General features: G+C 41.3%; 1 protein-coding gene across 1 annotated transcript in view; it reads left to right on the top strand.

The window, feature by feature from the left end:
- Nucleotides 1-2,990: 2,990 nt before the first annotated feature.
- LOC311150716 (voltage-gated inwardly rectifying potassium channel KCNH2-like) overlaps nucleotides 2,991-17,743 on the top strand; it is a gene marked incomplete at both ends in the record, with an annotated part of 84,653 nt that continues 69,900 nt past the window's right edge. The window contains 2 exons of the mRNA XM_084188235.1: nucleotides 2,991-3,066; nucleotides 6,060-6,290. Coding sequence (XP_084044361.1) covers nucleotides 2,991-3,066; nucleotides 6,060-6,290 — 307 coding nt within the window. The remainder of the gene's footprint in view (nucleotides 3,067-6,059; nucleotides 6,291-17,743) is intronic.

The following is a 17,743-nucleotide window of genomic DNA, read 5'->3' as shown; positions in this document are numbered from 1 at the left end:
ACCACTATCTTTTTAAAACCATGTCTATCTTTATTTCCCAAACACAATTCAACACAATCACAATCACTTTTTGCCTTTTAATCATTGTAAGCATCTTTTACCTCAGTCTTAACACCTAAGAAACACATTGTACATTTTTTAAAACACGGGCCAGGCCCTGTTGTTACCTCATACCTCAGCGATAATGCCTTGCATTATGCCTGTTAAGAAAACACTTCAATAGCGAAGGTACATAAAGATGGTGACCCAAATGCACTTAACACAAATTCCTAGTTTTGCTAAGTTCGCCGTATTGTACATTGCTCTCCGTTACTCTTTTTTTGTATGGTCATTAGAAGAGTATACATGATCCCAATTTTTGCTTCAAGACAAAAAATAATACAAAAAAAATAAGATTGTACTGATTTATTGGCACATTAAACCATATTGCGTGCTGTAGTTTAAAATTCAGTGGATAGTGCTAAAACAATGACGTCATATATGAATTCTGCCAACTTTATGCACATTCACCATTTGCTCAACTTGCCATCAGCTCAACCATTGGCTCAACTTACCCCAAGTCTGTAAATCACACTGTGTTCTGGATATGTGCTAGAAGTATGGCCATAAACTTTGTCATGGGAAGATAAGATAAGAGGTCAAAATGCCTTGTAAGACTGTGAGCATCATTAAGTGCTCCTTTGGCAGTTCATGCAGGTAGTTTATTGTCAAAGCTTATACAGTATTGACGAAAACAACTGCACTTCAAATGAAAAGCAAATGTCAGCAGGACAGACAAACCATTGCGAAAATGCTGTAGTATAGGCCAATTGGTCATGTTGTCAATCATCTGTAGGCCTACCAGTTGGATAATTTGATAGAACAAAGTAGCATTGGAATTAAAAACATATTTTTGGTGAAATTTGATTGGCTTGTCAATGGGCAATGTTTTGACAGAAACTTATCCTTCACAATTTAGTCAGGGACTAGGGCTACAGTCAGAAAGGAACAGGTGAAGCATGCGAAAATCTTTGCTACGAGTACATTATACCAAATGTTGTATCAATCGACCAGGCGGTTGATGAGATGAAGATTTTGGAGGGTTTTTCCAAAATTCCAAGATGTCGGAAAACCCATCCTGGCGGACGTAACAATGGCAATAAAGGAAATATGAACTTCAACCTGGGTGCAAGCTTAAGCTTGTCTCTCGGACCCGGGTTTGATAGACAAGCTTGCACACAGGTAGAGTTTCATATTTCCATTATAACCATTGTTAAGTGTAATGAACATAATGGCTGAATCAAATGCCAAAGTAGAAGCTGCAGACAGTTGAGCATAAACAGATGAGGTCAATTGCGTATGAGAACAAAACGATAAGATGTTTTCCATTCTAACCTGACCATTTATAACCTTCTGTTGCCACCTGCTGATCATAGGGTCATACTGTAACATACCACAAACTCTCTAGTAATGTGCTTTCTGTGTCACTAGATGGCAATCACACCCTTCATTATTCAGTCTGGAACGATGACACGGTCATGACACGGTCCGAGGTGAATGAGTATAGTCCAGGTGGTGAGTAAATTACGCTATAAAATGGTATGGTATTTAATAGCATACATTTTAAATAATTAACAAAGCATTAAAATTATTAAAATAACACAAACTTCATAAAAGACCAAAAAAAATTGCCTTGCTGCAAATTTCGGATCTAGGCCTATATCTAGAAGTTGTACCCTTTTCAACATCACAATCCATTTTCAACGCACAGAAAATAAAAGTAATCTCCTGTTCAATAAAGGCATTTCTGAAATTGTTAACCTAAGTTTGACTGTATAACAATAACAAGACAAAAACACACCTTGGACAATGGGCAGAGACAAAAATCATAGGGGGCACAAAGTACATGAAATTAGGGGGCACAAAGTACATGAAATTGGACAGGGGGTGGTCAGGAGGGGAGCTAGGCGAAAGTTGAAGAATTTTGCCTTTTCCAAACACCTGAAACAGCTTTTCCCTGCAACCTAAAGCCATAATCATTATGCTTAATTCTATGTTTAAAATAAAACATCGTATATTTTTCTACATATCTAAGCATACCACTTGAGCTGTCTGTGTCCTCATGACTGGTGGTTCTTTTTTTTTTTATATGCTTCTCTGCATCTCTGCAAAAAAAATGGTGTAAAAGATTTTAAGGAATGTGAGTATTATTCAGGCCATTTAGTTATTGCTTGCTTTTCTCAAATCTACCAACCTTGCCAGCAGGCATGCCAGCTAAGATAATTAGACAAGCTAGCTACTCTAACTTTATTGATAGCCTGAAATGGCTTCTTGGTAGCTAGTTATGAGGTTGGGAGATTGGGAACCTATCTGGGCTAGCTAAAGCCTTCAACTTCATACAATTGCTAGGTGGCTAGTATTACAGAGAAAGAACAAAAATAAACATTTTTATGGGCATGACGCATCTTACACAAGTGTGTAATGAAAATGTGTTTCTTGCATATCCAAACTCACCCTCACCCAAATTATTATTATTATATACCTGACAACTCCATCCATGACTTGATAGACTATCGTCATTTCAAGTAGCCACGGTCTGACAGTGAAACAGCATAATAGGGCAGCCATGTCAAAGATGTTCTAAGCATCCGCAGCAACAGTCCTGGAGGCACCTGTGATTTGGAATTGCAGATTTCACTGAAGAAGAGGCGGTGCTACTTCCAAGCAGGGGGAGTAAAGGATGGATACATAATCCGTAAACAAAGCAGGTCGGTAGATAGCCGGCCAAATAGACTATTTGTTTGGGGAATGTATAAAGTCGTCGGAGTGTCTGCTTTAGAAAGTGATTTAAAAAGTAGTTGACACGTCACGTCGCAGGACTTGGTGGTGGCTGTGACATGTCTTCAGCGACTTTGTGATTTCTATAGGGACCACAGGCTACAGCGGCGCAGAGTGCAATAACTAGAGTCTGCTGTCCAACTTTCCAAAGCGAGGGAAATACGGCCCAAAACATGCCTGTTCGGCGGGGACACGTGGCTCCTCAGAACACTTTTCTGGATACAATCATCCGAAAATTCGAAGGACAGAGTAAGAACTTTTTTTCAATATTGAGTCATTTTGGGGAACCATGCTGTGGTTTGGAATTCAATGCAAACCGTCTCTTTCGATTTTCTAAATGCTTATTTAGATGCAATTTGTCCCGATTAAAATGAAAATACTAGGCTATTATTTTAGGTAATCTGCCTGTTCATTAGAGTTCATAGGTTTCATGAGATGTTACCACTTTCTATTATGTAGTATTATGATTGTCCTGTAAAAAGTAGCGTATAGTCTATGCAAAATTATTAGCCTTGATATGACTTTTCAAATATTTAACCAAATAATATAAGTGAAGATTAAAGACATGTACAGTATGCCACACATTTGATTGTGTAATCTCAGGGGTCTGATTTGCCATTGTAATTCTGTTTCCCTTCTTAGTATTATAATTGTACACACATAGCCTAATGATGAAGTCAGATGGAAAGGCAAGGCTACATTTCTACTTGACATTTACTGGGAGACCAATATTTCAAGTGGACATAAATAGGGCAGCAGTGTCTGTCAGAGCATAACTATGGTTTATATCATAGCGGGATCAGAAGAACCCAAGCTGCATTTCTAAGCAGGATGGGAGAGAGTAAAGCAGCTACATTTCAATAACTGAAGTCAATCACTGAATGTTTCCTTCTGGGGACATATTTTGAACCAAAATGTAATCTACTTGTTTTTCTAAGGCTCTAAACAGTTTATAGTTTTTATATAAACAACAAGTTTAGTAGTTGAATGTGAAACAGACTTGCACCTTACAGATTCTCCCATCTTAGTTATCTTGCAGGGTTACATGCCTTGGTGTAGATCACTGATATGGCATGTGTGGTCAAGTAGAATAACTATCTTAAATTGTATTGTAGTTTACGAAAGGTTCAATCAGTAAGGCTGGTATGAATGCTTGCTTTAAATTGATCCAGTAAGCATAGGGTAATGTGGGGTAACTAGCCCCCCCTAAGAAAAATGTCCAATTGCTGACACAAAAAAGCAAAGTTTGGTACAAATGAGGTATGTTGATGATGGATGGTCATGCTTAGGCAAACAAACTATGAAGGGACATACAGTGCATTCAGAAAGTATTCAGACCCCTTGACTTTTTCCACATTTTGTTATGTTAAAGCCTACTCTAAAATGTATTAAATAAAACATTTTCCTCATCAATCTACACACAATACCCCATAATGACAAAGCGAAAACAGGTTTTTAGAAATGTTAGCAAATTTATAAAAAATTAAACCTTGTTTACATAAGTATTCAGACCCTTTGCTATGAGACTCGAAATTGAGCTCAGGTGCATCCTGTTTCCATTGATCATCCTTGAGATGTTTCTACTCTTGATTGGAGTCCACCTGTGGTAAATTCAATTGATTGGACATGATTTGGAAAGGCACACACCTGTCTATATAAGTTCCCACAGTTGACAGTGCATGTCAGAGCAAAAACCAAACCATGTGAGGTCGAAGGAATTGTCTGTAGAGCTCCGAGACAGGATTGTGTCGAGGCACAGATCTGGGGAAGGGTACCAAAACATTTCTGCAGCATTGAAGGTCCCCAAGAACACAGTGGCCTCCATCATTCTTAAATGGAAGAAGTTTGGAACCATCAAGACTCTTCCTAGAGCTGGCCGCCTGGCCAAACTGAACAATCGGGGGAGAAGGGCCTCGGTCAGGGAGGTGACCAAGAACCTGATGGTCACTCTGACAAAGCTCCAGATTTCCTCTGTGGAGATGGGAGAACCTTCCAGAAGAACAAACATCTCTGCAGCACTCCGCCAATCAGGCCTTTATGGTAGAGTGGCCAGATGGAAGCCACTCCTCAGTAAAAGGCACATGACGGCCCACTTGGAGTTTGCCAAAAGGCACCTAAAGGACTCTCAGACCATGAGAAACAAGATTCTCTGGTCTGACGAAACCAAGATTGAACTCTTTGGCCTGAATGCCAAGCGTCACGTCTGGAGGAAACCTGGAACAATCCCTACAGTGAAGCATGGTGGTGGCAGCATCATGCTGTGGGGAAGTTTTTCAGCGGCAGGGACTGGGAGACTAGTCAGGATCGAGGGAAAGATGAATGGCGCAAAGTACAGAGAGATCCTTGATGATAACCTGCTCCAGAGCGCTCAGGACCTCTGACTGGGGCGAAGGTTAACCTTCCAACAGGACAACGACCCTAAGCACACAGCCAACACAACGCAGGAGTGGCTTCGGGACAAGTCTCTGAATGTCCTTGAGTGGCCCAGCCAGAGCCCGGACTTGAACCCAATCGAACATCTCTGGAGAGACCTGAAAATAGCTGTGCAGAGCTTGAGAGGATCTGCAGAGAAGAATGGGAGAAACTCCCCAAATACAGGTGTGCCAAGCTTGTAGCGTCATACCCAAGAAGACTCGATGCTGTAATCCCTGCCAAAGGTGCTTCAACAAAGTACTAAGTAAAGGGTCTGAATACTTATGTAAATGTGAGTTTTCAGTTTTTTATTTTTAATACATTTGCAAACATTTCTAAAAACTGTTGATGAGGGGAAAAAACTATTTAATCCATTTTAGAATAAGGCTGTAATATAACAAAATGTGGAAAAAGTAAAGGGGTCTGAATACTTTCCGAATGGCTACAGTTGACACTTAAAACATTTTTTTTAAATGAAATGTTAATTTTAGAAAAGGGCAGTTTTTCCCAAGTAATCGATTTTATAAATATACTTTTTTCTAGGTGTCTTATTTTAATTAAATAAATCAAATATTTAAACAAAATGGCATTGCACATCTCACTATTAATTTCCTCACTATGATGAGGTTTTGATGTAATGTCTTTTAATTTTCGCACCAACTCATGTCCAAATCATCCTAAAGTATCTAAAAAATGACTGATTGTATTCTGTCTCATTCGCTGAAGTCTGTACTAGATTGAACTGTAGTAAACTGTATTATATATGATGACAAATTGCAATGACTCTTTAGATTAGAACAATATTGATCTATTACTCCCTCCTTCCTCAGATCGCAAGTTCATCATCGCCAATGCTCGCGTGGAGAACTGCGCCATCATCTTCTGCAACGACGCCTTCTGTGGCATGTGCGGGTACACGCGCGCTGAGGTCATGCAGAAGCCGTGCACCTGCAGCTTTCTGTATGGGCCGCACACCAAGAGGCCTGCCATGGCCCAGATGGCCAAGGCTCTGCTAGGCTCCGAGGAGAGGAAGGTGGAGATCTCCCTCTACTCCAAAGATGGTATGACCTGACCCGGCACAGCCCGCCAGTGCTTCAGTATGGCTCTCATTTTATTTTTAAACATAAAACACACTTAGGAATAGAGGTTATAAAGTATTTCATTCATCAGTGTTTAATCTTTAATTTTGGATGATGCCAGAGGCTTTTATTGAGAGAATGAGATCCTTATAAAGGCTTTGGGTATTGGGTAATCCTAGTTTAGTAACACTTTACTTGAATGCTCTGTGTCATAAGGACTACACAACACTGTCTTGACGATGGTACAGAAATGGATGGTGTTTTTTGGACCATATACAGTGAGCACCATAATTCATTGGACAGTGACCATTATTTTGGTTCTGTACTCTAGCACTTTTGAGTTGACAATGAGGGTGAAGTGCAGACTGTCAGCTTTCATTTGAGGGTATTTTCATACATATCGGATGAACCGTTTAGAAATGACAGCACCTTTTGTACATGGTCCCCCCATTTTAAGGTACTACAAGTATTTGTTAAATTGGCTTCACAGATGTGTGTCGTTAGGCAGGTGTATTCATTTGTGTCGTTAGTGAATGCAGGAGAGCTGTTGATGAATAGTATTGATTATAGACTTTGCTATTGCCTTTGGAGGTTGTTGTTGGGGTGTGACAACATGAGGAAGACAGCAGTGTTGATGCAAATGAAGCTGGCCGTCATAAGGCTCAGAAATGAAAATCAATAAATCAGGAACATTGCAAAAACCCTGGCCATGCCCAAGTCAACAGTTTGGTTCATCATTAACAAGAAAAAAACAACCAGTGAAGTCAATTATGTCAAAAGACCCGGTAGACCGAGGAAGACCACTGTAGTGGATGACCGGAGAATACTCTCTATGGTGAAGAAAAAACCCCTGACAACAGCCCAACAGATCAAAAACACTCTCCTGGATGCAGGTGTAGATGTGTCAAAGTCTACCATACGTAGAAGACTACACCAGCAGGACTACAGAGGGTACACTACAAGATGCAAACCACTGATAAGCCTGAAGAACAGAAAAGCGAGATTACAGTTTGCTAAAAAGCACCTAAAAGAGCCCCAAGAGTTCTGGAAAAAAGTATTGTGGACAGATGAGACAAAGATTAACATGTACCAGAGTGATGGAAAGAGGAAAGTGTGGAGAAAAAAAAGAAATGCCCATGATCCAAAGGATACCACCTCATCCCTGAAACATGGTGGAGGGGGTGTTATGGCTTGGGCCTGTATGGCTGCCAGTGGAACAGGCTCACTTGTCTTCATCGATGATGTGACTGCAGACAGAAGTAGAACAGTGAATTCTGAAGTATACAGAAATATTTTATCTGCTCAGATAAAACCAAATGCCTCCAAACTCATTGGACGGCACTTCATCATGCAACAAGACAATGACCCTAAACATACTGCTAGAGCAACAAAGGGGTTTTTGATGGCCAAAAAGTGGAAAGTCCTTGAATGGCTGAGTCAATCACCAGATCTGAATCCAATTCAACATGCATTTTACAAGCTGAAGAGGAGACTGAAGGCAATAAGTCCCCGAAACAAGCAGGAACTGAAGATGGCTGCAGTACAGGCCTGGCAGAGCATCACCAGGGAAGATACCCAGCGTCTGGTGATGTCAATGCATCGCAGACTTCAAGCAGTCATTGCATGCAAAGGATATGCGACCAAATATTAACAATGATTACTTTATTCTACATTATGTTAAACTGTCCAATGTTTTTTATGCCCCAAAATTGGGGGGACCATGTACAAAAGCTTCTATCATTTCTAAACGGTTCATCCAATATGTATGAAAATACCCTCAAATTAAAGCTGACAGTCTGCACTTCACCCTGATTATCCTTTCAAACTCAAAAGTGCTAGAGTACAGAACCAAAATAACAAAAAAATTGTCACTGTCCAATGAATTATGGTGCTCACTGTAGCTGGAGAAGGAGATGTGCATAATGAACATTCCATTTCCCCCATGTTTAGCTCTCTGTGTCTAAATGGTCCATGTGTTTATATGACTCTATTATTTCTGTCATAGGTTCCAGCACACAGCTGTGCCAATTACAAGAAGAGATAGGAAAGCAATGAACTATAGATAGTGTTTTTATGACATCTTGATTGCTCTCTTCAGTGCCTGCCTCCCATGCCTCTCCACTGTACTCTAAATGGACGATGCTTTCTACACTCAGAAACACAGCACACACAGCCTTCTACACACACACACACACACACACACACACACACACACACACACACAGTTTTGTATTGCTATCCTTGTTGACCAAATAATTGATTCCCATCCAAAATCCTATTTCCCCTAACCCTAAATCTAACCTTAACCTAACCATAACTCGAACCTTATCCGTAAGCCTAACCTTAACCCCAAACCCCTAACCCTAACGTTAAAACTGTACCTAAACCTAACCGTAAACCCTAACCTTAGTTCTAACCCTAATTGTAACTCTAAACCTAACCCCTAAGCCTAAAATAGCATGTTTCCTTGTGGGGACTGGCAAAATGTCCCCACGTGTCTGAATTTTCCTTGTTTTACTATCCTTGTGAGGACTTCTGGTACCCACAAGGATAGTTAAACAAAAACACACACACACAGAGCACTTTAGTGCTCCATCCCTTCAGATTGATTAATAAGCCCATCATATATTTATTTTATTTATTTATTTTTAGCCATTTAGCAGACACTCTTATCCAGAGCGACTTACAGGAGCAATTTGGGTTAAGTGCCTTGCTCAAGGGCACATCGACAGATTTTTCACCTGGTCGGCTAGGGGATTAGAACCAGCGACCTTTCGTTTACCCAACACTCGCGTGGAGACCACTAAGCTACCTGCCGCCCTGATGTATCGTGTTGATTGTCACTGAGACAGCCAACACAATCAATCATATAGGCTAGAGAATATCACTGCAAGGTAGGATCAGACTGGTGCTGTCTCCGTGTCAATTGTTATTACAATATATTCTGTTTTTAAAGAGTAACCTTGTCTCTATAATGTAGTTTTATAGGGCAGTTGGGAATAGCGGAATCATAACAATAGAAATAAAAGACAAGGAGTCGTGACCCAGCTAGCTCATAACATTCTATGAACCATATGTTTCTTAGAGCTTGGTGGGAGCGTGGTTGTCCGATGGTTATTTTGCATACAACCTTCCCACAACATTTAACTATGATGCAGGATAGTTGCTTGGCTTTGGGACATTCTCAGCACATTTAAGGAACTTGACAAAATAACGTTTTTTTTTTGGTAATTCGTTACTTAAGCAGAACGTTTCCTAGAAGTTCAAACATGGTTACATTTAATTACATTTTTGGTAATGTTCTAGGAATGTTCTCCAACTGGTTTGACATTGGGAATGTTCTCAAATAGTTCAAAGAATGTTATGAAACAACGTTCTTCTGTGGGAATTTCAATACTTCAGCATAGTGTTTCCTACAGGTTTCCTCATGGTTCTATTTAAAGTAATGTTCTCAAATTGTTCTGAGAATATTATGAAAAAAGTTATTCTGTGAGAATTTCAGTACTTCAGCATAATGTTTCCTACAGGTTAACTCATGGTTCTTCTATTTAAAGCAATGTTTATATTTACAGTACATTTTAGTCATTTAGCAGACACTCTTATCCAGAGCAACATACAGGAGCAATTAGGGTTAAGTGCCTTGCTCAAGGGCACGTTGACAGATTTTTCACCTAGTCTGCTCGGGAATTCAAACCAGTGCTCTTAACTGTTAGGCTACCATAAAAAACACAAGAAAACATTAGTAATGTTTAAACAACTTTCTAAGAATGTTATTTAAAAACATACATTCTGTTCTCAGCATCAACAAAACTCTCTCTATCCTCCATCTTGTTAAGTGTGTTCAGGTGTGTTGGCCATGCCCACTAATTGGCCACACCTGATCTTAATGAGTGCTTGTTCCCTTTGAAATCGGGTCTGTTTGAATAGACTAAAATGAACAGCTTTGTATGAGTTTAAAAAACATGGCATGTTAGCTCCATCCTGGTGGCGCAGTGGACTAATACCATGAATAAAGAACAGAAGATCGTAGGTTTAAATCTCACTGCGGCTGTGACAAAATAAATGTGTTTGCATGCCTAATGCCGGGTGGACACTACATGACTTTTAAAATCCTGACATTGCTGAGCCTCTCACATTAAACGACCATCTTTCCTGTAATTTTTTGTCTTGCCAAGGTAGTGGCACAGACGGGGGTCACACACTAGAAGATTCTTCACATGCTCGTGGTGATTCTCGATACCACGTTGTCTCACTACAACAAGGATGTGATGTGATTAGATAGCTAGAACGAGCTTTGGCTCAAAGCAGCCTCATAAACACTTTGTCAGACATTCACGCTTGCCATACCGAGTTGAAAATCTAGCCAATACATTTTGAATTTAATAACATTGCTTGTCAGAGCTGTAACGATTTGACACTATGGCAAGTACAAACGCATACTAGTATTGGTCATCGCTCCTGCTCGAGAGTAAACATTCTGGGTGATGTAATACAACGTCATCTCACTAGCTCCTCCTCTGGAGAGCTCTCATTGGCTGTTGCTGATCACCGTTCTCAAATCTTGTCGTTGCATATCTCACAGTACAAGAGCATTGCAGATTTTGTGCCGATAAAATCAAACGTTTGAAAATATCGGGACGTCTGGGACTGCTCAAAGACGGGATCGGTAGCCCTCAGATTGGGTCTCTGACCCGCTCACATTAAACAAGCGTCGGGAACGGCCGCTCACCCCGACTAGGCAACGACATGGGGATTTTGTCTCCGATCTCAAAAACCTGTCTGGGACCGCTAAATCGGGGCCAAAATTGTGTACACCTGGTTTAAGCAAATTCATTTCCATTTGTCCTATCTGTGCTTGGAGTTCAAAAAAGTTAACCCAAATTAAGCTAGCAGTGTTATTAAAAGTCTTATTGAAACATTCAGTGAAGGTTTTAAGGAAGTTATTAAAAATTATCCAAATAACCTTTTCATTTCGTTCAAAACATTCACAACATTTAGAGAATGTTCTCAGAAAATTATTTAATTACCGTTAAATAATCTATAATTTATATTCTCAGAACGTTAATAAAACCTCCCATGAAAACATTCAGGAAACCATAGTAAAACATTATCAGAACCTCCCTGCAACCTAAAAATTAATGTTCCCAGAATAGGCAATATTTTCACTTCTGTTCTCAGAACATTTAAAAAACGTTCACTTTTACTGGTCAGGAAACTTATGGCTTTGTTCCCAGAACCAATGGGAAACCAAAAACTTCCAAGGAACCAAATGTGCTAGCTGGGGATGGCTTGAAGGACGATTACTCACTATGCCGCTCAAATCCCAAAGGTAACCCCTGGATTTTCGAATGGTTGCATAAGAGTCTGAAACACACAATGCCCTCACAGTCTGTTTCAAGGCTAGGAGGAGCAGAGCAGGGGGCGGGAGACAGTATTGTATCATGTAAAGGGCAGATTTCACTTTTTGTGTGCTGGAGACTTATACCGTTAGAAGGTGTTGATCATTTTTACGAGAGATTAATACATTCATAATTATACATTCCTTTTGCATAACAGTCTGTATCAAAGTAGACTGAGGTAGATTTAATAAGTGGCACAGCATGCATTGGATTCAGTCATTCCTTAGATATATTAAGAGCAGGGAGTTCATAGCCAGCCTAACTCTCATGCAGGCAGGTGGCTCGATGATCTCATCATATTCACAGTGAGAGACCCTCCTGATATACCTAAAATCCCACTAGATTGAAATAGTCTTTGTAAACAAGAAAAAAATCCTCCTTGATTTGTCTCATTCCTCAAAGTTCATCTCTCATGAGAGGTCATTAAAGCACTGAGGTGAATTGCCCACCAGAGTATTAATTCATTCCTGGAACTCAAATATACTGACGACAAACATAAATGAGTAAACATAATCTTAGAAATTAGTAATCCCCTGAAATCAGTGTCAAACCTGGTAACGCTGCAATGTGTTTGCATTTAAAAGTTACAGGCAACAGATGTATTTTACACCTTTGAGCCATATAATGTTGAGTATCAGAATACAATGCCCATTTAGTGAGTTCCCGAGTGACTGAGTTTTCCTTGAGTTGATTGTAGTAATGACCTCGCTAAAGGTGTAGATAATACTGTAGAATATAGCTGGAATACCCTCATGGCTATGGAGATAGCCTTGGTGTTCACTACATCCTCAGTTTAATCCTAGGTAACCCTCTGAGTGTATGCTCCGTAAATGATAGATGTACCGTTTTTCTTTTTTTTTTTTTTTTTTGGGGGGGGGGGGGGGTCCTAATTGGATAATTTTTTATTTAAAGAACGTTGCAAAAGCTTAATGTTGATTTTCTTGTGAATTACATTGTGGAGGAGTAACTGGGGAATTTGGCCAAAATGTATCCAGATTTTGTGAATGCTGCCTACCGGGCCCAGTTCAAGCACAACAAAGCTCAGCTAGCATCTCCCTGCTCCCTAAATCTCTTTGGATCGTAGAACAAGCCCAATTTAATCTGCTTTGAAATATGAGAGTGTAAAGTTACTTCCAGGGTGATTGAGGCTCAAGGTAACTTTGGATATGATGACATCTCATCTTGCTGTACTGGGATGAGTGTGTAAAGCAAGCAATCTGCATTTAGATTACTACTACCAGTTTGAAATAGCAGCAATCAATTAAATGGATGTGAACACTCATTGTTGTGCTTCTAGTAAATTATCGGATGTATTGTCCTTTCAAACTGGGCTCAAAGTCAAAACAGCTGTGTATAGTATATTATGAACTCTACAATAGAGAGGATAGATCATTTCCTTTGACATCCTATGTTGAGTCAATATTTAGTGTCCTGTTAGCTGTACTGAAGTGTAACTGTAGTAGGGTTTCAGTGCCTACACTAACCCCCCAGCTACAGCACATTGATATGGTAGTAATCCCTCCCTAGTTGCGCTCTGTGTGAGGCACCACATGAAGCACAAGGACACACTGGAACATTACACTGTGGTCGTCTATCTCTCCTGTGGTTTGTGTGGAATTGGCTTTTCAATTTGGGAGCAGCGTGATTTCACGGCATATCTTTTGGCTGCCTTCCATCCACGAGACAGAGATTTGGGACTGGAACTGAAAGATTCCATCCTCTCATTATTAACATTAGAGCAGAAGCCTTGGAAGAGAGGAATGATTTCTATTTGGGTCATTATTATGGCACATTAATCTGGTTTAGGAGTGGAGAATAAATGCTCAATCCTGTTAAAGGGGGATGGGGCCAAAGCAAGCTGGTAATTATTACATGAAATTAGTTACTGTGGCTATTTCACTCTTTTCCTGTAGAATCACCATAAATCATAAATTGTTTCAAAAAATTCAAAAAAATAAATAACGGAAAAGTGGTGCGTGCATATGTATTCACCCCCTTTGCTATGAAGCCCCTAAATAAGATCTGGTGCAACCAATTACCTTCAGAAGTCACATAATTAGTTAAATAAAGTCCACCTGTGTGCAATCTAAGTGTCACATGATCTGTCACATGATCTCAGTATATATACACCTGTTCTGAAAGGCCCCAGAGTCTGCAACACCACTAAGCAAGGGGCACCACCAAGCAAGCAGCACCGTGAAGACCAAGGAGCTCTCCAAACAGGTCAGGGACAAAGTTGTGGAGAAGTACAGATCAGGGTTGGGTTATAAAAAAATATCTGAAACTTTGAACATCCCACGGAGCACCATTTAAATCCATTATTAAAAAATTGAAAGAATATGGCACCACAACAAACCTGCCAAGAGAGGGCCACCCACCAAAACTCACGGACCAGGCAAGGAGGGCATTAATCAGAGAGGCAACAAAGAGACCAAAAGATAACCCTGAAGGAGCTGCAAAGCTCCACAGCAGAGATTGGAGTATCTGTCCATAGGACCACTTTAAGCCGTACACTCCACAGAGCTGGGCTTTACCGAAAAGTAGCCAGAAAAAAGCCATTGCTTAAAGAAAAAAATAAGCAAACGTTTGGTGTTCGCCAAAAGGCATGTGGGAGACTCTCCAAACATATGGAAGAAGGTACTCTGGTCAGATGAGACTAAAATTGAGCTTTTTGGTCATCAAGGAAAACATTATGTCTGGCACAAACCCAACACCTCTCATCACCCCGAGAACACCATCTCCACAGTGAAGCATGGTGGTGGCAGCATCATGCTGTGGGGATGTTTTTCAACTGGTCAGAATGATGGATGGCACTAAATGCAGGGAAATTCTTTACATTTTAGTCATTTAGCAGACACTCTTATCCAGAGCGACTTACAGTTAGTGAGTACATACATTTTCATACTGGCCCCCCATGGGAAACGAACCCATAACCCTGGCGGTGCAAGCGCCATGCTCTACCAACTGAGCTACAGGGGACTATTCTTGAGGGAAACCTATTTCAGTCTTCCAGAGATTTGAGACTCGGACGGAGGTTCACCTTCCAGCAGGACAATGACCCTAAGCATACTGCTAAAGCAACACTTGAGTGGTTTAAGGGGAAACATTTAAATTTCTTGGAATGGCCTAGTCAAAGCCCAGACCTCAATCCAATTGAGAATCTGTGGTATGATTTAAAGATTGCTGTACACCAGCGGAACCCATCCAACTTGAAGGAGCTGGAGCAGTTTTGCCTTGAAGAATGGGCAAATATCCCAGTGGCTAGATGTGCCAAGCTTATAGAGACATACCCCAAGAGACTTGCAGCTGTAATTGCTGCAAAAGGTGGCTCTACAAAGTATTGACTTTGGAGGGGTGAATAGTTATGCACGCTCAGGTTTTCTGTTTGTTTTTTCTTCTTTCTAGTTTGTTTCACCAAAAAAAATATTTTGCATCTTCAAAGTGGTAGGCATGTTGTGTAAATGAAATGATACAACCCCCCCAAAATCCATTTTAATTCCAGGTTGTAAGGCAACAAAATAGGAAAAATGCCAAGGGGGGTAAATACACTGCTCAAAAAAATTAAGGGAACACTTAAACAACACAATGTAACTCTAAGTCAATCACACTTCTGTGAAATCAAGCTGTCCACTTAGGAAGCAACACTGATTGACAATACATTTCAAATGCTGTTGTGCAAATGGAATAGACAACAGGTGGAAATTATAGGCAATTAGCAAGACACCCCCAATAAAGAAGTGGTTCTGCAGGTGGTGACCACAGACCACTTCTCAGTTCCTATGCTTCCTGGCTGATGTTTTGGTCACTTTTGAATGCTGGCGGTGCTTTCACTCTAGTGGTAGCATGTGACGGAGTCTACAACCCACACAAGTAGCTCAGGTAGTGCAGCTCATCCAGGATGGCACATCAATGCGAGCTGTGGCAAGAAGGTTTGCTGTGTCTGTCAGCGTAGTGTCCAGAGCATGGAGGCGCTACCAGGAGACAGGCCAGTACATCAGGAGACGTGGAGGAGGCCGTAGGAGGGCAACAACCCAGCAGCAGGACTGCTACCTCCGCCTTTGTGCAAGGAGGAGCAGGAGGAGCACTGCCAGAGCCCTGCAAAATGACCTCCAGCAGGCCACAAATGTGCATGTGTCTGCTCAAACGGTCAGAAACAGACTCCATGAGGGTGGTATGAGGGCCCGACGTCCACAGGTGGGGGTTGTGCTTACAGCCCAACACCGTGCAGGACGTTTGGCATTTGCCAGAGAACACCAAGATTGGCAAATTCGCCACTGGCTCCCTGTGCTCTTCACAGATGAAAGCAGGTTCACACTGAGCACGTGACAGACATGACAGAGTCTGGAGACGCCGTGGAGAACGTTCTGCTGCCTGCAACATCCTCCAGCATGACCGGTTTGGCGGTGGGTCAGTCATGGTGTGGGGTGGCATTTCTTTGGGGGGCCGCACAGCCATCCATGTGCTCGCCAGAGGTAGCCTGACTGCCATTAGGTACCGAGATGAGATCCTCAGACCCCTTGTGAGACCATATGCTGGTGCGGTTGGCCCTGGGTTCCTCCTAATGCAAGACAATGCTAGACCTCATGTGGCTGGAGTGTGTCAGCAGTTCCTGCAAGAGGAAGGAATTGATGCTATGGACTGGCCCGCCCGTTCCCCAGACCTGAATCCAATTGAGCACATCTGGGACATCATGTCTCGCTCCATCCACCAACGCCACGTTGCACCACAGACTGTCCAGGAGTTGGCGGATGCTTTAGTCCAGGTCTGGGAGGAGATCCCTCAGGAGACCATCCGCCACCTCATCAGGAGCATGCCCAGGCGTTGTAGGGAGGTCATACAGGCACGTGGAGGCCACACACACTACTGAGCCTCATTTTGACTTGTTTTAAGGACATTACATCAAAGTTGGATCAGCCTGTAGTGTGGTTTTCCACTTTAATTTTGAGGGTGACTCCAAATCCAGACCTCTATGGGTTGATAAATTTGATTTCCATTGATAATTGTTGTGTGATTTTGTTGTCAGCACATTCAACTATGTAAAGAAAAAAGTATTTAATAAGATTATTTCATTCATTCAGATCTAGGATGTGTTGTTTAAGTGTTCCCTTTATTTTTTTGAGCAGTGTACTTTCTCAAGCCACTGTATATTCGGGTTGCATCCGGTTTATACGGACCGACATCACATGCACACTAGCACTCAGTGTGCACCGGGAGTAGCCCGTGTAGCGACGACGTCATCACGTCATCCAAAGACATGGCAGACATTGGATGAATATAAAATGTTAATATCTTCGGCTGTGAGTGATTAAAAAAACATCAGCCTCTGCGACAATTATTTGAATAATTGAATGGATGTTTTGTGCACAAAGGTTATGTCTTATTAGGAATTTTCAAATCTGACCTCTATGTGGCCGTGTATGGATATTGTCTTTCTGGGCTGGGCGTCTGTTAAACTGCAGTACCAAGACTGCTGCAACCTGATTGGCTGAAAATCAGAAAGTAGCATTAGCCACTCTAGCATGGTCGTGGAAAATTGTGGTTTATTAAAGGTGCAATATGCAGAAATAATAATCTATATTAGGCCTACACACAGTTTTTTAAAATGAAATGCTCCACACATTACATATTTTTAACCCCTCTGCCCCCCTCAGTTTATAAATATTCTGTACTGCCCATTCCTGTGGACTGTCAAGTTTGTCCCGTCCTGTCCCTAACATGACTCTAGAACTTCACTCCCATTCCAAGACCCTGTGGGTGGGAGGGAGGGAGGGAGGGAGAGAGAGAGAGAGAGAGAGAGAGAGAGAGAGAGAGAGAGAGAGAGAGAGAGAGAGAGAGAGAGAGAGAGAGAGACCTCTTTAGATTTAGGTTTGATGATGAGCTCAGCTTTCCAGTCTAACCCCTTGGGTCTCCATTATTGCCTCTCTCCCCTTAATTACTCTATTTGGTTCACTTGACATTTTGACATTCAGCTTCATAATAAACACGCTGAACGCCGTGGAGGGTGTTTTAATTGCTAAGAAAGAGGGAGATGTTTCT

Source organism: Coregonus lavaretus (genome assembly GCF_964263955.1).
Source record: "Coregonus lavaretus genome assembly, chromosome: 23".
Classification (NCBI taxonomy): Eukaryota; Metazoa; Chordata; class Actinopteri; order Salmoniformes; family Salmonidae; genus Coregonus; species Coregonus lavaretus.
The sequence above is the reverse complement of the archived record's forward strand: the minus strand, read 5'-3'. Positions and strand labels throughout refer to the sequence as shown.